Source organism: Amyelois transitella, chromosome 8, assembly GCF_032362555.1.
Source record: "Amyelois transitella isolate CPQ chromosome 8, ilAmyTran1.1, whole genome shotgun sequence".
In the NCBI taxonomy this organism is placed as follows: Eukaryota; Metazoa; Arthropoda; class Insecta; order Lepidoptera; family Pyralidae; genus Amyelois; species Amyelois transitella.
In genome coordinates, this window is record NC_083511.1 from 8793671 (window position 1) to 8817283 (window position 23613).

General features: G+C 33.9%; 2 protein-coding genes across 4 annotated transcripts in view; both read left to right on the forward strand.

The window, feature by feature from the left end:
* LOC106136776 (Kv channel-interacting protein 4) overlaps positions 1-23352 on the forward strand; it is a 141360-nt gene extending 118008 nt beyond the window's left edge. For all 3 annotated transcript variants that reach the window (XM_060945448.1, XM_060945447.1, XM_013337424.2), the window contains 4 exons: positions 9673-9867; positions 17968-18041; positions 18402-18614; positions 18914-23352. In XM_060945448.1, the coding sequence (XP_060801431.1) occupies positions 9673-9867; positions 17968-18041; positions 18402-18614; positions 18914-19024 (593 nt within the window). In that variant the 3' untranslated portion in view covers positions 19025-23352. The remainder of the gene's footprint in view (positions 1-9672; positions 9868-17967; positions 18042-18401; positions 18615-18913) is intronic.
* Positions 14540-16722, forward strand: LOC106136787 (small ubiquitin-related modifier 3). Its single transcript, XM_013337436.2, has 3 exons — positions 14540-14709; positions 14862-14978; positions 16180-16722. The coding sequence occupies exons 1-3, from the start codon at positions 14692-14694 to the stop codon at positions 16321-16323; spliced, it is 279 nt and encodes a 92-aa protein (XP_013192890.1). The 5' UTR covers positions 14540-14691; the 3' UTR covers positions 16324-16722.
* Positions 23353-23613: the final 261 nt, after the last annotated feature.

Sequence of the window (23613 nt, forward strand, 5' to 3'; positions counted from 1 at the left end):
AGGCATACCGACTTAAGGATAGTGATGAAGATGATGATGAGCTAAATATAAGTAGAATTCCATGTCATCGTCTCTTTATCCGGAAATCATGCGCGCGCGATTATGTGGATTTAATGCATAACCTTGCCTTTCGCATCGGGGGTTAATCGGCTGTCAGGTCGGCCTACTGACTTGGTCTGTGTGCGTTGGTAAGAGCATTTCCGGTGCGGTTGCGGACCAGTAAAAACCAATTTCCGACCTACTCCGACCTACTTTACTCATCCCACTTACAACGTCATTAACTTCTTACCCTTTATTATGCAGCATTTTCTCCGAGCGAGTTTTTGTATAGAAAGGCGTCGTATTTTAATGAAAATATTATTTGGTAAAGTCTGCCGTTACACCATATTTTGACTAGTAAAAATTGGCGAAATAGGTTATTTAGACCCGAAAAACAAACGAATATAAATGGAAAAATAAATAACAAAAATATTAAAGTTACAAAGTCGGGGGTTGTAGGAATATTCTTACTCAAATCTTTACAGAGCAGCAAAATCTTTCAAAAGATTTAAATCTCCAGCGAAGCGGTAGTTTTGCCATAAATCTCTGATCGGAAATCGCACTAAACTGTTCGCTTGATAAAGCCAAAAGAATAGCTCAAAATCCACGTGAGAAATGAGACGAAAAGTTGGCACAATGCAATTGTGACCCGGAACAATCTGGAGAACAAAGAATTCTCATCAGTTTTGATGGAGTGGAGTTTTTTTTTACGGAACTTATATGGGAAACATCCTATAATCGGCGATAACCTTCTTTTGTTTTAAATATAATGGAGCAAAAACTTGAAAATAATCTCAAAAGTGAAGACTGCAGACCCGCAGAAAACGGACCCCAGGTCCCAAAGCATAGAATAGAATTGAAATGGTAGTGGTAGAAGGGGCAACAAGTTTTAATGAAAAAGAGGAGCAATGTTGTGAAAATAGTTTGAAGACAGGAAAATTTGTGTCAAAAAAAGATTTGTAATGAGGATTTTCAACTAAATTTTTTTCACTTTGTATCTATAGTTTTACCTATTTTATGTGGTTTACTTTGTCAAGATTTTGAGGTCGACCACAATAGGTATCACACTTCTCAATTTTACCATAAAAACTCATTTAACTTCAAAGTTTGTTAAATTCTTTTGTAGAACTTTTGTCAATAATTCATTCCTTCGTCTGATAAACAAATCGAGCCGCTTACAACAAAATTTTCACTAACAATTCCTTTGGTACACAGCTATCTACCGAGACAGCTGTTGGTAACATTTTCACAGCACAAACTCAGATAGGGCGGAAAGTTTTAACAGATTGGGCGCACCTGACGTGTTCTTCCCGCAAATTGTTCTTTCTATTCAAATCACACCCTAAAATGAGACGCAGTGCGGCAAACGTGCCTTGTATCAGTCGTATCTATGCTCAAGGTTTGGCACCCCTGAATTGTGGAGTGCGAATTCGACGTGCTCACTGGAAAGACGAATAAACTTGAATTTGTGTGAATCAATCAAACTGGAAAATTGTATTTTAATTTGTAATTTAAAACTGAGAAAGTCGTAACTGGGGATTGTTAAATTTAAATTAGAGAGGCAACAATAGAGCGAAACGCTAGGAAAAGGTTTAATTTAGTAAGTATACATATTGTTTAACACAGTGGTTACCTAACAAAATATATATATGACTATAATATACTTATATATAAACTTTAAGTTTTATCAGGTAACACATGTACTCTAATGATCCAACGCCTCAATCAAGCACTCGATACCAAATCCTTCAAATAACAGTTTCTATTTATTTAAATGAACAATAACATCTCCATCCAAATATTTTGGCTTGTAACCTCAAAATAACTTCCGTACATCCAGTTACAGCAACAGGTTGGCAACAACCCCATGCCGTCGTAATAACGCCATGATTCCTTGCCCTTGCAGCATCGTTTACGACTGAAGTGTCAAACGTATTTAATTTAATATTCATGGCGGCCGTTATCATACAACGCACGTACTTTAGTGATCCTTCTTTGGTGGCTTAACCTCAATCTGATACTCGATACTCGATACCAGTTCTTTAGTAACAGGTTACTTGTTTATTTATTTAAAACATTATTGCATTAAGAATGTACAAAAGGCGGACTTAATGCCGTTTGGTATTCTCTAAAGCCGTGTGGTTCACGGAACCAATATAAAAACGAACAGAACCACTTCTTCTTTACTTCTTCACAATCTTTTTCCCATGGATGTCGTAAAAGGTGACTTAGGGATAGACTTATAAACTTGGGATTCTTCTTTTAGGCGATAAATCTGTTACTATATTATGTTTAATTTCAATTCTTTTTTTTTATTCATTAAGCCAAACAGCTAAACGTGGCCTGTCAGTTTATTCAAGACTGTTGGCTCGGTCTACCCCGCAAGGGATAAAGACGTGTTTGTTAAGCTGTGCACGTACCAGTACCAATAAATCAGTTACGGCGACTCTCCAATCTGTTACTCCAGTTACTTACTCGAAACCCGTACCTTGAGGTAACCAATAAATCCGATACGTGATATTATCGTGCTTGTTTCAGATATTGCAATGAGACAATGTTGCTACTACGTTGCTACTGCTTAGCTAAAACGGATTATATTCAAAATTGGAACATATTTTCTTAGTTTATAAGAAATGTGTTCCAATTTTGAATGTCATTCTATGTTTTCAACATACAATAATTAAATACCTACATAGTTATCAATATGCGTAATGTTGCGCTTCCGTTGGAGCAGTTGGTAACTCATAAACTTTTCCACTTTTTTTTCTGGGCTTGATTTCTAAGTGTGCTCATTTATAAAGTTTATGTTAATAACAGCTGTACCTATTGACTGTTTGCGAATAATTCTTGATGTGTTGTATTAATATCCATCAGATCATCGACACAAACGTATCTAAAGCTCACTATGGTCCGTTGAGAATTGTTTATCAATTAACATAACCGTGACTAAAACCCGAATTGCCCACAGAGTGATAAATTATCATAAACCATAGACTGCGACGCATTTACTTAATCCCGTCCTTAGGGATTTGCCACCTCTAACGGGAATAAGTGAAATTAAATTTCGTAGCGACGCGGGTGGACCCGCGGAAATTGCCTAATTTTACATTCCTGTCCTCTGTACGTTAATTTAATATTTACAGCGAGACCTTATTTACGTCAATGTAATTTTATTTCAAAAGCTCCAGTTATTTTGGTAGATTTAATTTTGTGTTAATAACAAAAAATTTAAATCGATTATCTGAACCTAATGAGTTGGGTATTAACGGAACAAGCAATGAAGTGAAATGTTACAAGAACAGCATAATTAAAAATATTTCTTAGATAAAAATAGTATCTCTTTTCTCGGTTGCGTCTTTTAGAGAACCTATTTCACTTTCCGAAAATTTTCTATCCATCCTTCCTTTTTCTTTATTCATTTGATCGGTTACCGGCTTTGGGTCCACTGACACAAACTTTCACCCGCATCTTTTACGATAGGTATATCCAAAGTCAATAAGTAGTCACAATACTCAAAGACCACATTTATCAGGAAATCAGATTAAAACAAAAAATAATCCCAAGTTTATTAGCCATTGAGTTCACTGACAAGTACGACATAATAATATTAAAATTTTGTCAACTATTTATAATACAGTTTCAAAAATGTAATGAAGATCCCTGCAGGCTAAATGCTAATGAACAATAAGCGAGTCCTTGATGTCAGCCCGGGATCAAAGGAGAAGGAACTGGTTTGGAGGACGCTTATTCTCATATATTTTTTCTTTATTCTCTTTAGAAATGAATTCTCGTTTTATCGTGTAATAATTTAATGGTGAAATTGTTTCAATATGCATTTGGCGTAGGTCAGCTTGAGAAAATAAAAAAAAAATTACAGCTATGAAAAGTTTGCCAAATTATTGGTTGGCTAAGTGAATTGGTTTTGTTTATTGGTATAGTATGTTTAAGAAATAAAATTTGAATTTTTTGACGGCTTCTGTGACGCAGCGGTTGTGCGCTTGTCTGTGATACCGGGGGTCCCATGTACGAATCCCGGCCAGGGCATAATGAGAAACGAACTCTCTCCGATTGGCCTGGGTCTTGGATGTTTATCTATATAAGTATTTATTATAAAATATAATATCGAGTTAGTATCTCGTAACACAAGTCTCGAACTTACTTCGAGGCTAACCCAATTTGTGTAATTTGTCCCGTATATATTTATTTATTATAAATAGACATCCAATAATGACAGGTTGCTAGTTCATCATCTAAAATATTTTTTGTCACATTGACTAATATTAGATTTAAATCGTTGGTACCTTATTTGTATCGTAAATAACTTTACGGTACAAATAGGCCTTAGGGGTACGCAATAAATTTCTCGTTATCAGCCCTAATTGCAAGAACGGAATGCGAATTGGAGATGAATTCGGGAGCAGCAATTAGTCTGCCAGCCCAATTGCTGACGATTTGTCGTGAACAACCGAACATTACATTAGGGAATACTTAGATGACTTATTAGTTAGTTAACGACGTTTGAGATTATATGATTCTTGTTATTGGGTTTATCTTGAAATTATAGAATTTCGACAAAAAATGTTTAAACCAAATCAAATGAGAACATTAAGTGTTTATCCATCGCTTTGGGAGTTAATGTAGGAAAGAAATAGATACGACAAGTTTATAATATCCAACAACTTTTTATACAATTAAACTACATTTGTGATTAATTAAAGATTGATATAAGTTAAAATTGCTTATAATAAATTTATCGTCCAAAGACCATCATTGCATCATTGTATTCGACATTTTGGGAGTTCCATTGAAACCGACACGACAAAATATCCATCCCTTTCATAATCTTTTCACAAAATGAAAGAGAATTTCAAACATCTATGTTTCATTAATGCTACTTGTGAGCCAACTGAATAGTTTCAAAAGCAACCTAATATTAACAGATTTTCGCGAATGCAGCTCAAAGTATTAAGCTCTCACGTAATGAGACCTAATTAGTACACAAAGAGCGCCCCGGACTTAAAGTAAAACTTTTCCATATTATTTCAACGTCAAAAACACACGGCGGTGAAAAATCACGACAAAAAGTAGACGCTAGATGTAACTAATGCCTTCTGAGGACGCATTGCAGCTAATTCTAGAAAGTATGACTCATCTGAATAAAGGACGTTTCACACTTGATTATTGTTCATGATCTGAATAGACTCATTCAGTATTACTAGTAGTAGAAAATTTAGCAACCTGTATTTTTTTAATACAGAGTATTTCATGAAATGTACATTAAATGTCGGAACTTTGTGCAATAAGAGTAATTTTTTTTTTAAAAAGAATCATATTTTTCGTAGATTATTCTACTTAAGAACTGTACAATGCAACTCGCGTGGTTATGAAACAAACTCAAATTCAATCAAGAGCATTTATCATTATTAATTTCTTTTGAATTAAGAATCTATTTTTGCATATAAATTCATCCTTAAACCAGTCGCGTATTAATCTTATCTTTTCCATTGTATCCTGTCCTTTCCTTAACTTTTTATCCTATTTTTCAAAGTATCGTATTCAGATTCAACCACAGACTAGTTTTAGTGTGAAACAGCCTTTATCTCCCGCCTGTGCGCCATTAGGATCTTGAAGATTTGAAGTGGCATGCTTTCTCAGTTTCCTCTCCGTTTTATGCAACGGGACATTTTACGTAAGATCAGTAAGGCGATTTAGCTAAGACGCTTGCCTTGTACAGTTACACATTCGTCCGACTCAAGAAATACGTTCTGAAATATGTAGACCGTCTTATTGAGTATTTGCCACAAACGTCTAAAGTTTCTTGTGGTAAATCATATTTAGTTATATTTGAATTCAATGGTTAAAACCTATTTCTCTTAAACATATTATTTTGTTAGGTTTTTCATCAAACAAAAATCTTCAATGTATAGCATCAATGTACATCAATAAATTATATTATTAAACTTGGACATTCTTCAAAAATTCAGTATCCTAATTAAAAAGCCTTAAGACTTAAGAGGAAATCTGGAATTTTGCTATTTAAATAAAACAAAAGTTCGGCGTCGATCCCAGGCAAAGCTTGAAAGCATATAACTCGGGTGAAACTTCGTGAAAGTCCTCTTGGGTTCAGACAGGACTTATAATATAACATTCCGTGAAAATGGCAAGGGACTGCCAATTTGACACTTAATACAAGTTCAGCGCTTGAATTTTGGAGATTACTTTTCAAAAGTTTATAAGTATTGTAACATTATGACATGTTTACTGTTTGTTTTTATATTTGTATGTTGCCTTGTGAGGTTTTCAGCACTTGAAAACAGGATAAGCTCCGTCTCTTTCTTCATTCGAAAGCGACTCCTTCTATGCTGGTCTGGCTGATAAGAAAAAATCAGTTTCTGCCGGCTATTCTTATATAGCCTACTTTTCTTAGCTTTCGTTAGCTGTAAAAGTTTATCAAGGGACAAATTCATAGTTTCATGATTTATTTCAATTTTAATTTCTACTCCTGAAGATAAATTGACTTAATAAAATGACGCTAAAAGAAATTCAATCTTAGAATTTGTTTCATAAAGTTCTACTTTCAATATTCATTTCGTACTTTATGAAACCTGAATTGCAATTAGTCTGCATTGGAACGCATTTGCATTCTTCTTATGATTTTAAATTTTCACTTCAATGACAATTAAATTGACAAATATTGTTAACTAGCTGTACACGCGGCGAACATCAGATGTTTTAGTTACCTAAATGAATTGTTCGATTTAAACATTAAGAAATTCTAATCTAGTCAATCCGTGCGGGTGATGTAACTTATCTTGATCAACATCATCTTTCCACGACCCACTCCTGGGCATCCTTCTGTTCTACACGAACTTGAGCCCCGCAAATTAATTTAACAAACATAAATATAATCACGTCTTTTCCCGTTACGGGGTACCTGTCATTTCAATGTAGTGTGAATTAATTTTATGTTAAGGTATATTTATGCTTTGTATTTAATTTTATACATACTGCGCCAATCGCCTTTCTATTCTTTAGTTTCCTCCCACCCTAAGGTTGAGTGGAAGAGATTGCTTAAGCGATAAGTCCGCCTTTGTACCAAATAACCTGTATTTTCTGATTTTCTTTTTCTATTGGTGCAATAAAGAGTTTATCTATCTGTCTGTCGATTTGTCACTGCAGCCAACTCCCTGGGAACTGCAAAATGAGAGTGACTGGTAATCTCTGTTACAATTATAAGTAAGAATAACTTCTTCCATGCTGGTCTAAAAGAGAAGAATAAACACATTTCATGCCAGCTGCATCCCTTCGAGTGTCGATTGTAAATGCCCATCAAACTTATGATTCTTCTTTTAGCAACCTATCACTATTTGAATCTCAATTCAAGCATTGGTCCATTGGCTCTGTCAACGCAGTAAGGGATGAAGACGTGATTATATGTATGTATGTACTATAACCTTATTGTCAGAAATAGTGACTTGGGTAGTTCGGGTACCCTTGCCGTCTTGCCTTGCACAATAGATCATTGTGTGTGTATAAAGGGCATCCTTTGTCGATACACCAGTTTGGGAAGATTCAAGGAAAGGTTCAAGGGTACAAAGGGAACCCAAGGGCAGGCTTACGTCGCACTCTCAGACCAACAATTTAATGATGAGTTTATTTCTATAGTAAAATACATTTATAGTTCAAACTGAATGTTTATTCAATCATAAGCATTCTGATAAGCGGACTTTCGGGTCTTGCGACTATTGGCACTGTCTACCCCGTAACTGTAAAGGAAAATGTGTTTCATACATATAAGTAGTCACGTCTACATCCCTTGCGGGAAAGACAGAGCCGCCCGGAACGCCGTATCCGTATGCCCATCGCCTACAATAGGTACTTACTCCAAGCTTATTTGCCAATCCCATAGTCGTCTGTCACAACATCCATGGGAACGTACAATACAATACAAATTATCTTTATTGCCCATAAAAAAAAATACATATCAACCCTGCTCGTTTGTCTTATTCTAATGTACATCATTCCCGTATCGTAGACTTCAATAAAGTACCAGAAGTATGTAAACTAAGAACAGCTACCGCTTATAAACTGCTTTTTTGTTCATGTCTAGTACTTTAGTTACTCCGGATAATCTAGATCCGTACTAATTCTATTTTTAAATAATGAATTTTAAGACAATAACATAAAATGATAAGTGGTCCTATTTTTTTTGTATTGGTGCCGTGTGGTTCCCGGCACAAATACAAAAAGAATAGGACCACTCCATCTCTTTCCCATGGATGTCGTTAAAGGCGACTAAGGGATAGGCTTACAAACATGGGATTCTTTTTTAGGCGATGGGCTAGCAACCTGTCACTATTTGAATCTCAATTTTATCATTAAGCCAAATAGCTGAACGTGGCCATTCAGTCTTTTCAAGACTGTTGGCTCTGTCTACCCCGCAAGGGATATAGCCATATGTATGTATGTATGTAACATAAAATAAATTTTTCTGCCTGTTTGTGTTTAGAGAGATAAAATTTATTTTCCCGCGTTTATCGTTGGCACATGCGGCGTACATTTGTTGTTTCGAAACACAAAATATTTAAGATATACAGAGAACGGGTTATGTTTCCTTAATTTTATTCTTTTCTCTCAAAGAAATTTATATATTTTTTATGTAAATGAAAGCTAAGCAAAATTATTGTTTTCATTATGGAAATTTTCGTCATAATCAGGCGCCTGGCCAAAACTTATCCTTACAGCTTTTTCTTTATATAAAATTTAAGATACATTTTTATAACATAATAAAGGAAATTATAACACGTAAGGTAGTTTTTTTTTAGAAGAATATAAAAAAAATTAAATTGTTTTATACTTATAAAAAATATTATTTTGCCTTTAAAACGAGTACCTACTTAAAAACTAACTTAACTAGTAAATAAGTTTAAATGTGAAATGTTGTAAATGGCTGTAAAGTTATTAGCTTAGTGTCTGTTAAATTGATTAATATGTAGCTGTAAGTTTTCTGAATAAATAAAGTAAAAAAGCCTTCTTCGGCGCACACAGTGCAGAATTTTTTTCATTTTATGAATATCGGATATTATCATTGCCAGATAAGCATTACAAAGAAACCATCAATCTATATAATCACGTCTATATCCCTTGCGGGGAAGACAAAGAAACTAACTTCTGTAATCTCAGCATTTTACTTGCGGGTCGAGTTTTAGAGTTAACGCTGGCCCAGATTATATTGCCCCATTACGAGACGCTCATACATCCTCAGTTTAGTTAAAATTACTTTGTATGTTTTAGTTTTCGAATCTGTTTTCTGTATGCCATACACAAATCTGTATGATTTCTATGCGGTGTTTAGTTATAAAGATGAAGCAAACCCTAACATAATTGTCACCTTAAACCAGTAAAGGGGTTTACTTATATCAAATTTTTTTAAGGTAATGGGTAGCTAACCATGGAACTCAACAGCTGACTGTAAAATCTTCCCTTTTAGAAACATATTAAGTATTGTGGTAACCAAAAAATTGTACTAAAGTTAATAGTACTTAAGTTGAAAGTATTACTTCTGTCATATTATCCACACATTGAAAAAAACTGTGAATCCGGTTTAATGTTGATATATCTGGTTATTTCCAGATTCGGAACTCGAGGAGTTGGGTGAGCAGCTGCCCCGGTACCGGCCGGACTCCATCGCGGCTCTACGACGAGCCACGCGCTTCACCGAGCCGGAATTGAAGAGACTATATCGAGGGTTCAAGGCGGAGTGTCCTACAGGCGTAGTGAAAGAAGACACTTTCAAGATTATCTACTCGCAGTTCTTCCCGCAAGGAGGTTAGTATGGCTCTCCAAGGAACCGATTAAGAGGCTTTACCGTGAGTTTAAGGCGGAGTATCCTACAGGCGTCAGAAAGAAGACACATTCAAGATTATCTTCTCGCAGTTCTTCCCGCAAGGAGGTAAGTATTGCTTATCAAGGAACCAGTCAAGTGACTTTACCGGGGGTTCAAGGCGGAGTGTCCTACGGGCGTAGTAAAGCAAGACATATTTTAAGATAACCTACTCGCATTAAGTATACCGAGGATTCAAGGCGGAATGTCCTATATGCGTGGTGAAGGAAGACACTATCAAGATTATCTTCTCACAGTTCTTCCTACAAGGTCAGTCAGATATAAAAAGAGTATGTAACTATGTTTTGTTGGTCTTTCACGCAAAGCTTTTGAACGGATTTGAACTTTACAGTTTGTCCCAAAACAAGTGTTTTTTTAAGGCCACACTAACGCAACATGGTCTTACGGTTTCCATCTAGTGATGACAGCAGGAACCAACGGCTTAATGTGCCTTCCGGAGCACGAAGTTACTGAATAAAAATTGACAGTAATAAATACATAAGCTACACTATATTTACTAGTTGGGAAGCAGGCTGAACTATAGTTACTATTAAAATAATGGCTGCTAACGTTATTTTTGGCGCTAGATGCCGTGGTATAACGTAAACATTTCAAGAAGTAAAATAAACTTCTAAAATACCTTTCATTAAGCTTAAATTCCTGAAGGTATTTTGCTCAACCAAACACAATCCAGCCATATTCCAGCTGTAAAAAGGAATGCAACTGTAGGAATTTACACCTTACAAAAAATAGAGCTCAAGCATATTGCAGTGTGGGTTTTCTCGGATGAAACTATTTTTGGGTAGTCGAATAAGAAATAATAAACCCTCTTGAAATAAAGTTTTTGAAATGAACTGCCTTTTATTTACCCTTTACCCGAAAATATGAAGCTGTGATCCTGTAATTAATAAGGTGAGTTATTAATTAAGAATATGTTATTGGTGTAAGCGAAGGTAGGTCTAAGAGGTAGATTAACCTATTTTCACTTACCCAGTTTAGGACATACATAAGTCACCGGCGTACCCCAGGTTCCTCTCCAGAGAGGTGAGAACACAACCGGGACTAACGCCAGGAGGGGGATAATATCGAACGTATATTTAGTGCAAGATGATCCGTAACAAGACGTGGCAATATAAGGACTAGACTAGAAAATAAGAAAGTGTCTAACGGATTTTTAACCTTTTGCCCTATTATCAACTGAACATACAAATTTAAAACAAATTTCAAAATCCGTGAACTTTACCTCCGAGAATTCCCAGTAAAACAGGCAAGGTATCGCAACGCGGGGCGTTAATAAAAGATACCGTACTAAAAGAATGAAATGGGGACATGAAAAACGCATCACATAATCATATAATCCCATCAAGTTGAGTGGTCTCGGGCGGGGTGTCCGGGCTTGGGTACTGGTTTACATGCCTCCAAATTGCTTGTAAGCCCAACTAGGCTACCCTTTGGCAAGCAACGTTTTTGTACGCAAATTACTCACCAGTTTTTATGATATGGCGTAGAAATTACGACCGCAATTTAAGAATCAAAAAATTTTCAAATAAGTCCATTTCTCGTCATGTTTAGCTCGACTTAGAATGTAAGATTTTTAAAAACACAACATTTCTCGCCACTGTATGAATGTTCGTGAAAGACTGGGATAAGTCCGATTTAGTAAAAGTTGTTGTGTTTTATTAATTTATATTTTCTTCATTCTTCCTAATGTACAATAAAAATTTAAAAACATGATCAAGTGAATACCTTTTGTTTATTTTATAACAAAAATTGAATTCACTAAAGAAACTTTAAAATCTAATGTCCCATTGTGTTATATTTATTCAACTACACTACAACAACAACATTATTCAACTGAAGTTCTTCCACGTCTTTAATTCACCGTATTCAAAATGAATTAACAAGCGCACTTAAATTCTCTGAATAAAACGAATGATATTGAACGAAGGCAATTTGAATAAATGCAAAGAGAAACGTTAACTAAGCCGCAAAAAATCAGAATCAGCTATCGAAAGCGCTAAAGCGGTCGATGTAAGCGTTTACAGCTGCTGAATGGGTAACAGCATTGACTTTTCCATTTCCAACTCTCTCAATCACTTATGCAAATTGAGGCTTATGCAAAAGAATGGCTTCTGGTATGTAAATTAAATTAATATCGATTTTTGGACAGGGATGAACCTCACTTTGTCAACCATTCGATTAACATAGTATAAAACTAGTGATCGAACTCATGGATTCAGCAAAAAAGAAGCATTTTAAAAACATAGATTTTGAATTTTAATACTTTTTATGAGTATACCTTTATGAAACTTATAGTTCAGGTCAAGGCTAAAAAGAAATAGACCGGGAATGAGATATTCATTCATAGTTAGAGATTCAGATTTTAAAAACGACAGTAGTCTGAAAAATTCCACGAAAAATGTTTTCCGCTGACAGTTTTAAATCGCAGTAGAAAATGTACTTATTACCTACTAAATACAAACATAAAAATTGCTACATATAGTTATCTTTTGTACCTAAATGGAAAAAAGAAACAAAATTAGCAAACTCATTTGTTTAAATGTTTCGAATCCCCGCCAGTGTAAAACGATTTCATTCCAGTAGATATCCCTAGGGAAATGCATCTCATTATGAACTGGCTGCTAAATGCGCGTATACTAAGAAATACGAAGGAAAATCTTAGGTTGATTATCTGAAAATAATATAATATTCCGTGTGGTTTCCGGCACTTTAAAATAGAACCACTCCATATCTTTCTCATGGATGTCGCAAAAGGCGATTAAGGGATAGCTTATAAACTAGGCATTTCTCTTTTAAATAACTAAAAAGATAAAACATAAAATACATCTTAAATCCTTACCTAATAAGTATATTACAAATGTTTGTACGTCTATCCTTTCTTTTCTGTATGTCAAACCCATGGAAATATTTTGATGAAATTTAACATATTACGTATGTTACAATGTACCTTTGTAATTATTCAAGTTCAAACACAGGCTTCCTCTTCCGAAAGCCCTAGGCAATAGCTAGATAATAAATCCCATTCACAAAAAATACCCAAACCATTTTCTGCAGTGTTCATTCAAAATATAAGATCGTACGTATAGCTTACTTTTCATAGGTTATTCGCAACTGCTTCGGCTTTCTGTTATCAGCACAGAGCACTGGCCACAAATCCAAAATTCGCACCTTCACTGCAAACGACGCACGGAAATACAATCATTGCCCATGAAATACTACACTTGTGAAAAAAATACGTAATTTCCCACCTTTTTAAATTTTATTTCTTCTTCTTATATCTTTAAGTAGTCCGTCTTTATAAAATACACTATTTGGCTCTCTTTTTTGTTTTTCCTTCAAAATTCTAAAATTGTAGAATGCCATGTACCAGAATGTATAAAAATATAACCCTGTGATATAAAAGCAAAAGTTTTTTAAGTTGTACTCTATGTAACTAAGCCTTAATGTAACAATTTTGAATTTTTAAAATAATGTAAAACAACGCTGTCGCTCAAACTCTATAAGACTATAAATATAGGGACATTTACTGGACATTTATATGAGCCAAAAAAAACCAAGCTTAAGAAAATCGAAAGCGTATACAGATATATAAATATTAAAATTATACGAGACAAATAAAACAGCTACTATGGTATGATATATTTCTTAAAAACGATTCTGTTTGGCTTGTTCATAGATACTCGTAGCGTAGGTTCTTTAATTTTTGTAAAAATAATAGTTTTAAAAAGACGATCATTTTCGTTATTTCTAATAAATCTGTAAATACAATAAAAATGTATTAAACCAGAGAATCAAACATTTCATGTCATAGTTATAAATGGTACAACACTATGCGTATCCGTTTTTTTATCGATAATTCACGCACTAGGGATGACGCAAAGGAAACGGATGCCAGTCAAAACTAATTCCAATTTTTTTTATATGTTCGTATGACTATTTTTCAAATATTTTCGATTTTTGATTAATTTTTAAAATCTTTACATCAATCCATTTTTTATCTACGTATCATTATAACGTTGATACTGTACGCACTATTTGGTGACGCATTAAAAATTTCGCATAGTTGGCAACGCGCACAGCCGGATACGGATATAGTCAAAACAAATGTCGATTAAACTAATGGTGGGATATTCAAAACTGAGAAAATATAAAAACACTTAAATGGAAATTAATTTAAAAGCAATATGTGTATTTCATCCCGGATATATGTATTTATATATGTTTTAATAAGACATCTACAATATTTTTCAAATGAAAATATTCATAAATATCTAATTTTAAAAACCAGTTTTTAAATATCTTTCTTCGAAAATTTTAAGCCATTAAGTGACAATGTTTTTAAATCTGTGCATTAAATAAATTGTTGGGCCTTTTGTGCTGACTTTTTTGCAGATTATAAATAGACAAATATCCGGCTCAACCACAAGAATCGCACTTTCTTTTATTACTAAAATTATACTATCTCAAATTACACAAACTATTAATAATAGTGATGTATTCTTTCGATAACGCAAAGACCGAAGAGGCAGGTGGCCGACTAGCAACGAGCTTGCGCATTAGCGTCCTTTCGCGCCGTTATGCGCATGTTGGCAGCCTTGCGCTCTTTCCTCCAAGCCCCAACCGGACGCCATTACCACGCCAGCGGATAACGAATGTGTCAGTAGTGCGTCTTTTGAGAAAATATCTCCAAACTCTACTACGAGTTCGCTTATTTGTGTTGTTAGTTTACAAAATACAATTATCTTAAAATGTCTGACGAGAAAAAGGTACGTATCGTCCCATATTGTCAGTGCTACAGTCGTTGTGGTTTCACCGACATGGCGTTCGACGGAAAATGTGGTTATTTCATTCTTTACAAACACAAAATATCAGTGTAGTGGCTTAATCAAGTGTTTATTGTGTGGTTTTTCATTTCCAGGGAGAAAGTGAACATATCAACTTGAAAGTATTAGGACAAGACAATGCAATTGTTCAATTCAAAATCAAAAAACACACACCACTCAGGAAACTAATGAACGCCTACTGTGATAGAGCAGTAAGTATTTATATTGTCTAGCTTTTTTATAAGATAATATTGCACTACTGTCAATACGATCTTTGTTCAGTGATCAGTTTTTATTTCATACCTTCAATTTCATTATAAATCTGTGGTTGTAAAACTTAACCATTTTAGAAGGTACCTTTTTATAATAAGCAAAGTTATCTTCTTTGAGCACAAGCCTATACCGCAAACCAACTAGTTCCAGGCTTTTATTTTAGTTCTTCACTTTTCTGACTAACAACAAACTGTTCTATACCTTTAACCAATCTGAATCTCATTGAAGTGTTTTAATAAACTTTGTACCACTAGGTATTATATTTATATTATTCAGGTTTCAATTATTGTTCTCCTATTAGGAACTAAAGCATCATTCTCCAATTACAAACAAAGTATTGTTTCCCTAGAAAGAAACTAAAATATAATCAGAATCTGATACTTAACTCTAGAAACTACTTAAACAAGCGATTATCTTGATAACACTCCCATCTGCTTGGATGACAATTATTTTTAACCAATAACATTATTTTTAAGTAATTTACATACAAAATCAAACCCTTTTTTTTTATAAACATCCATTGTTGTGTATTCCCGATCCACTTAGAATTAGGAGTATTAAAGCTAAAATTTTATTTTTGTTTTTATTGCACTCTCATTACACAATAGTGTGTAATAATGAAATTAAAATATACCTTTTGCTCATCTTAATAAGTTACTGTTAATGGAAGTTGGCTGCTGTTTATGGTGAACTAACTCGCTTATTTGTTCATGAATATACAGTTACTTCACCGTTGCTAATATCTGGATTGTGCTAAATTGTTTTTATACAGTTTAAATAAAGCTTTGTCTGGCCAAAATATCTTACTAGCCCAGTCATAGATAAGATGTCAGAATTTAAAGCTTGCAAAGATTGAAAACCTAAGTTGATAACAATTCAGTCAGTAATTAAATTAAACGAAAAAAAAAAACTTATTTAAACCACTAACAATAGAATTGTTTCAATATGAATGCTTCACAGGCATATCTAGTCGTCACCAAAACAAAAACTATATCAGTCTATTTTCTCTGCAGGCAACCATAATTTTTTTATACCAGTTCTCACTAACATCAAATTCAACTTTTAAAATCTAAGTGTAGCCTTAACAATTAACATTCTGCAATCTTTGTAAACCTTACTGAGCATTCCTTTTTATTCCAGGGTCTATCAATGCAAGTGGTCCGGTTCAGGTTTGACGGGCAGCCCATCAATGAGAATGACACACCAACATCCCTGGAAATGGAAGAGGGTGACACAATAGAGGTGTATCAACAACAGACGGGGGGAGTGCATCATCTAGTGTAAATTAACCTTAAGGAACTGTCTATCCCATGGGAATCGCTGTGGTGTGCCCATCTCAAAACTTAACATTAAGTTAATTATTTGTAATAAAACATTTGTATCTTGAACGCAAGAGCGAAAATTTAATTCGGTTCACACAAAATTTTCAGATGTTTTGTGTTTGCTGAAATTCGGTCTTCAGAATTTTTGAGGAAAACCAAATGTTTAGGTAACTTCAACATATTCCATTGTGATAATTTTAGTTGACGTGTCTACAGTATCAGCTGGATTTTTGTAAAGCTGAGACTTAGGCATTTTCATGGATTCTGTGTAACTATAATTTATTGGACTTGTGTCCATTACAATTATCAGGTCTAACAACTGATGTTACATATATCAGGAATAAAGTAAATGTAATATGTATATGCGTTGTTTTATTCATTTACAAAACATCGGATGTTTTGTTACCACATAGCCCTTTAGAAATATCTTTTAGTATAAGAATTTATAAAATTTACTTGATTACAGAAATAGACGTTAATAAACAAAAAGTAATGTGATCCCATCAAAATGGAGCCAGAAGTCCCACACTCCCGGGTGAAAACCTGGGATGTTCTCCGTAAAAAGGATTTCCCCTCCGATAACAAAAAAGTTACTCAAAGTTTGTGCTTTACTCTTTTACCTACAGTACATATACCTAGGTAGAAAAGTAAAAAAAGTTCATACCTATGGGTAGGTAAGACTGTTACAAACTGTAGATTACCATAATTTGCTGGTATTTTTTCCAATAAGAAATAAAGTTTATACCTAATAGGCACCTACAAATATATTTTTATTTGAATGGTATGTGAGCTATGGTATACCTCCCTAGGTATTTCCAGAAAATTATTCATACATACTGCTTTTATCTGATGACGTAATGGAAAGGTCAGTTGGTAGGTATATTTTAGATACACATCGATATAAACATGGACTATACTATGTAAGTAGGTAGGTATTAAATACCTATGGTATTTAATTTCATTCTATGTCATGTCATTTTAAGTACCTACGTATTCTTTCCGTTATATTGAAATTAGTATACACAATCTGAAAATTTCAACTGTCTAGTTATCATGGTTCATGAGATACAGCCTGGTAAACAGTTAAGCGTATACAATATTTTTTTTACGCCCCGTTTTACACCCTTTGGGAACAGAACCCTAAAGAGGTTAAGTGATAAAATTAGCAAGTAACGGAAAATCTATTGATCACAGTAGATGTATGTACGGAGAAATAACCCAGATGCGAACGAAAATGTAAGACCCAATCCCTTCATTAAATCTGATAGCTTTGGTTCCAAAGGTTTTAGTCCTAGGTACCGCTATATGTACCAAACCAACGACTCGTGGGTTACATTAGTTTTATTGCCAACCGATACATCATTGCGTTGGTCAAAACATCGAGGAGAAACCGGGACATCCAGGCAATTGGATGTAGGTAACCATGTTCCAATATGGGTGAGGTTCCCCGGCAAAGGTTACAGAGGTCAAACGAGATTTGTCTTCGAAGAAAATCTTAGGGATAATGGCTCCTTTCCAGACCATGTCACCGAGACTAGCGCTAAAAAGATGATGACGATAATGTTTTTTGACGTTCTTCCTAAATCCTAAATTTTCCTTTTTTCAGCGAACACCGCTCAGTATGCGCACTATGTTTTCAACACTCTCGACCAAGATAGAAGTGGCTTGTTAAGTTTTGAGGTGAGCATGCTGACACTAAGTTAAAGATCGAGAACCGAACATAAAGGCTAGGTAATAAGTATAGAAAAATAATTGACTTTTCTTTGAATATATTATTATGACTAACCAATGTACTTACTAAAAATACCTACCTATTAGTGGTGTGGTTGGCATATAAAGCCACAAGTGTAGAAATTGATGACGTATCCTTAAATGAGAAAGACATAACGTACCTACCCTTGACGGGATAGACAGATTTAATAGTGTGACTACTGTCTACTGGGGTTACTCAGACTTAAAGGTAACATTAAGCAGTTGCTAGTCCAAAAAGGAATCCCCAAGTTAATAAACCTTTTCCTTGATTACTAACACTTTTTTCAGGAGTTCGTTACTGGCCTTTCAATACTATCGAGAGGGACACTGGAAGAGAAGCTTCGTTGGACGTTCTCTTTGTACGATATAAACGGCGACGGGTGCGTTACAAAAGAAGAGATGACTGAGATTGTTGGCGCCATCTATGATCTGATGGGGAAGATTGTGGAACCGATGGTCGATGATGACGTCGTAAGGGATAAGGTGGAAAGGCTATTTCAGGTATGTACCTACTTAAGTCAAATAAGTAGGTAAGTCTATGGTGACAAAGAATGGGGAACCCATGTTTATGGTACATACCCAGTTATTTTTTGTATGAAGCTGTTTAGATTGAAAATACATACTAGATAGTATCTATACATCCGTTATTCTGGTTAATCTACCAAAAATAGATCGTTGTACTTACTGTTGAATTCACGCGCAAGTACGCGTTTCTTTTTTAAACATTAGTTCCATCCCAGTTAACTGTAAAATTGGAATCATTACAAACACATTTAAAATATTTTCTTTATAAATTCTAGAAAATGGATCTTAACCGAGATGGAGTCCTCACGCTGGACGAATTCCTGGACTGCTGCATCCGAGACGAAGAGATCTCCAGGTCCATGGGCGTGTTCGACAGCAACTTCTGACGGCCTGTTGAAGTGCGCGCCCTTCTGCGCCGCACACCTCCACCTAACGCACGGAACGTAGACGAAAAAATGACGTCACAGATTTCCACATTAAAAAATTGAATCCTAGTGCGCTGATTGGTTAGTTTGAAAGACGCGTGTGTTCATAATTTCCTATAGCTTCATTGGTGAGCATTGATCATATGAACTCTATGCCTACCTTTTTTGCTATTTGGGTCTTCGAATGCGTGACCCTAAAAGTGCGCGCACGGTGAAGGAGTCATATTATTATTATGCATAGGTACATGATAAGAATTTTGCATGATTCGTTGCATTGCAATAGTGTGCATCCAGGTGACTTATTCGTATTTCTCATCATTGGGTTGATAAATTTAGAGGTGCCTAATGCATATTATGCGGTGCCTCTTAATCGTACCATGCGTTAAGAATAAAAAATTTTAAGTCGTCACATTTGTATAAATAGTTGTTAGCGCTTTATTATTTTTACTTGAAGAAACAGACCAAGTCTTAGAATGCGAGTGTGAATTGGATATAATGTCGTTATACGCATAATAAACGATGTAAATCAGAATGTATAACAATCAAGTGATGTAAGAATTTGGTGAAAATGGGTTTTTGTGAGATGCGGGTAGATGAGTGAAGAACGAGTAAAAAAATACTTTCGTCAGGCTAATTTGCCTTTTCACTAGACAGACATTGTATTTAAATGAGTAGTTCCCAAATCGTGTTCTGGATATAGGAAGCTGTACCACATTTGTATACAACCAAAATGATGCAGTTAAAAATTGCTGAACGCCTCTGGTGTTGCCGGATAAACTTAGGAACGTGTCGATATCGTCGTTTTAGCTACTAATCGTCGAACAGTTAGTCACACAGTTAAAAAATGGTTAGGTTGCGAGATGAATTCTGAATAATACCTTCATTATAAAGGTCAGAGACGGCCATTATACTCTGGTAAACTAGAAATATGAAATGCTTACTTGAAAGATCCTTTCTAATTGTAATAGATAGAGTATAAATGAGGTGTTTTTCTATTGGACGTTAGCTTTGATTAGGTGTTTTATATATTTTTTTGCCCGTAGACATGAATAGACGAGTAGATAGGTAGATATAAAATTTTTGCCTTACAGTCTGGGCGCAAAATACTTATGGCTGAGATAGTTCTTGTCTGTTCTTGTCAAGCTGATAGCTTCGGTTTCAATCTAGTTCTACTTTAGGGAGTAATCAATATCAATACTTAGATCGATCTTTAAAATTCTTTGCATGTTTCCTCCTCATCTCAGTAAAAAGTAGCTTCTTAATAGTAGATACACCGTACAGAGAAAATCTAATATCTTGAATCACTTTGATTGGTACCAAGGTTTTTTAAAATAATTCTAAATTTAAAAGTCAATAATTAAATAACCTTTGTATTTATGTAGGTACCTACTCTATTTACTCGTATGTGTCTGATCTAAACATTATTAATTTAAATGTTTTTAATTGATATTATTATTAAAATTATAACTTAAACAAAAACTGATACAGATATGTACCTATTTAATATGATATATGTGCATATAGGAAGGTATACATCGTATTCTAGTGTGGAATATAAATAAAAATACTTACTTAAATTGTAATACTATCGTATCTGTCGCTTTATCTCTCTTCAATTCTTTTCGAATCCTTCATAGCTTTCCCTGTTTTAAATTGTTCCGGCCATTTTTTATAGAATGTTTAGAATAAAATATTTATTAAAGACGTTCATAGTGTACCTACGGTAGGGTTTGTATTATATGAAATGTATTATCTGAATCAACCTTTATGTTCTCATTTGAAAAATTGTTTTTTAACGTATTCTAGACGCAAATATTATTACAGTCCAGCACTACTTAGATGGCCTAACACGGTTGATGATCATCAGTACAGTTTAAAATAGAAGAAACACTGCCATAAATTTACATCATTAAATCATCAAAGGTTCTACCTACATAGGTACTAGGTACATTAAAAAGATTCTGGAAAATCAAAAATTTTTTTTTTCGTCGTGATGACAATAATAAAAATATAAAAGTTATTTTTGAAAAGAATTCCACATAACTATGTATATGTATATTAAGTTCCAACTGAGAATATTTTTCTATTTAAAATGTTTTCGTTTTTATCAAACTTGCGTAGTTACATGTCTTTATTTTTAGAAATTTAAAATCACACGTCAATATAAACTTGTAGGCATCTATTTTCTAAGATATTATCATAAATGTGTAAATAATATTGTATATAATTAAATTATGAAATAGAATTAAATGTGTATATTTTCATAGTGAATGTTAAATGGAACCAAATAAGTAGATGGCGTACTAAAAATCTTTAGAAATAATTTGTTGAAAGTCACGATAATATATAAATATATATTATGAAGTGAATTGTGATGTTAAACAAAAAAATAAACGCACTTCATGATTTGAATAATATTTTTTTTACAGTTTCAAACTAATCAATGTTTTTGTCACACAGTAAGCATCATTATTGGTCGAGCTTAAATAGTTAAGTAATTTATGTGTCTTCCTGAACAGAAAACCTCTCAAAATATTATTCGTTGTAGCAAATTTCAGAGTTTAAAAAAATATGGGGTTGTTCACGCAGAGAAAACCTAAGTATTTGAAGCAAATAATAAGTATGTTCAGTCAACCTTTCCAAATTCACTACAAATGTATGCATAGTACATGTTATGTGTATAATTGTGAGGTTAACCGATAAGAAAAGAGAAAATATAAGACGACTGCAGTCGCTGCACTTCCTTTCGGGACTTGCTTCCAGATTTCTGCTTTGTCCCTCTACTTCCATTATGCCTGAATGACCAAAGTATAATTCGTAACTTCTATAAATTGCCTGAATGACCATTCGTCATAATAATGCCAATATCACAATAGAAATCTGATCCTCTAATAATTTTTCACGTTTCTGTAGTCCCATGCTAATATTTAATTGAAATATTATGAAATTTTTCATCATATTGAATTTTACCAATCCTGATACTATCAACTTTCACGCATTATTTATCCCCAATGCACAATCCTCAACAAGAAAAAATACCAGACAGGAAAATAAGGGATTTAATAGGTATCCATTACTTATAAGATATTTGGATACCATTAAGCCTAGTAACCATAAAATGAAAGTCTTATGAAATGAAAATAAAAAAGAAAAGTTGAAAATTCAAGGTATTTTATATTATTATCTATTGTAATAATATATTATATAGGTAGGGAACCTATAGAATTTTAATCTAGATTTTCTTAATTTTGAGGTCTTAATATTGTTAAATATAATATATTGAAATGTTAGAATTCATTTAAAATGAATCAATTTGTACAGCCAGAGTAATAAAATGTGTCCTAGTGCCAAAATATTTAAAATTATGAACATTTATGCTGCTTTTGTATTTAGTATCCAAAATTGTAAAATATAGGTATCGTGATTCCCTAACAAATACCTATCGCCGTTTTATGTTATATGATAAATTGCATCGATGTGTATTGTTGTATGAAATCATTCAGTGTAATAATAGGCCTATTAGGAGAATAAATGAACAAATATCGATTTTTCTTAAAGTTCTAGTCTAAAGTCTACAGGTATTTGATGTTAGTTATTTTAGCGTAGTACTGTTTCGTCCTATAGGGCAGGACATCAATGTCATGAATGTGATTTCATAACCGCAGCTAAAAAATTGCAAAAGTTGTGCCCGTTATTAAATTTTCAGTGTTTGATATCAGTGGGACTATTCAGGAACGTTGTTAAGAGAAAAGCTTCCATAAGTTTGCATCATAGTCAAGGATCTTCGATATAAAAATAATCGTGTTACCCACTAGTCGCTAGCCCCTATACTATACCAAGCAAAACTCAGGGTAGCCAGTAACCATACAGAACAGAACATTTATCTGAGAAAAGTATCAATAAATATAATAAGTTAATCTTTAACAATATTTGACGCTAGGTGGGCGAACTAAAATGAGTTGGAAAATATATTATTTCTTTCCCCTACTTTTCTTTTTTGTTCATGTTGCGTAGGCGCTTATGTTTTGTTCTGGAGATAATCTTATTACATATCAATTATCTATCAGTCATTGTTATAATCATCTCCAATTTATTCAAATCTGTAGTATTTATCCCATTGTTAAATAATTTCCCAATTTTATTGTGCACATTAATTTTCTTATCTATCTAAACTAAAATAATAATTGTGTGTACTGTTGGTACCAATGTCGGTACTCGTGCATGAAATGTATGGGTGTTCATGATCATTATTTAGAAACGAATAATTGAATAATAAAATGTTTATTTACAAATCGTAATTATGTGTATTTTATAGAAAAATAAAATAATTGAAATAAATCTCGTTTCATTTGAACAACGAAACAAGCGAACATTTATTTACAAGACATTTGTTTATAGTCAGGGTATTTGGATCTTGCTACCATCTTTGTGTCTAACGACAAGCGTCTCCTAAGTCCTAAGAGCGGCCCATAATACACGCTTATGATGACAGACCCCCACAACTGATAACATTATCAGATCTATGTCTACACAGTTATGCAATAAATATT

Coding starts and splice junctions, on each gene's coding strand:
- LOC106136787 (XM_013337436.2), top strand. Junction 14,979..16,179: donor ACGCCTACTGTGATAGAGCA/GTAAGTATTTAT, acceptor TTTTTATTCCAG/GGTCTATCAATGCAAGTGGT.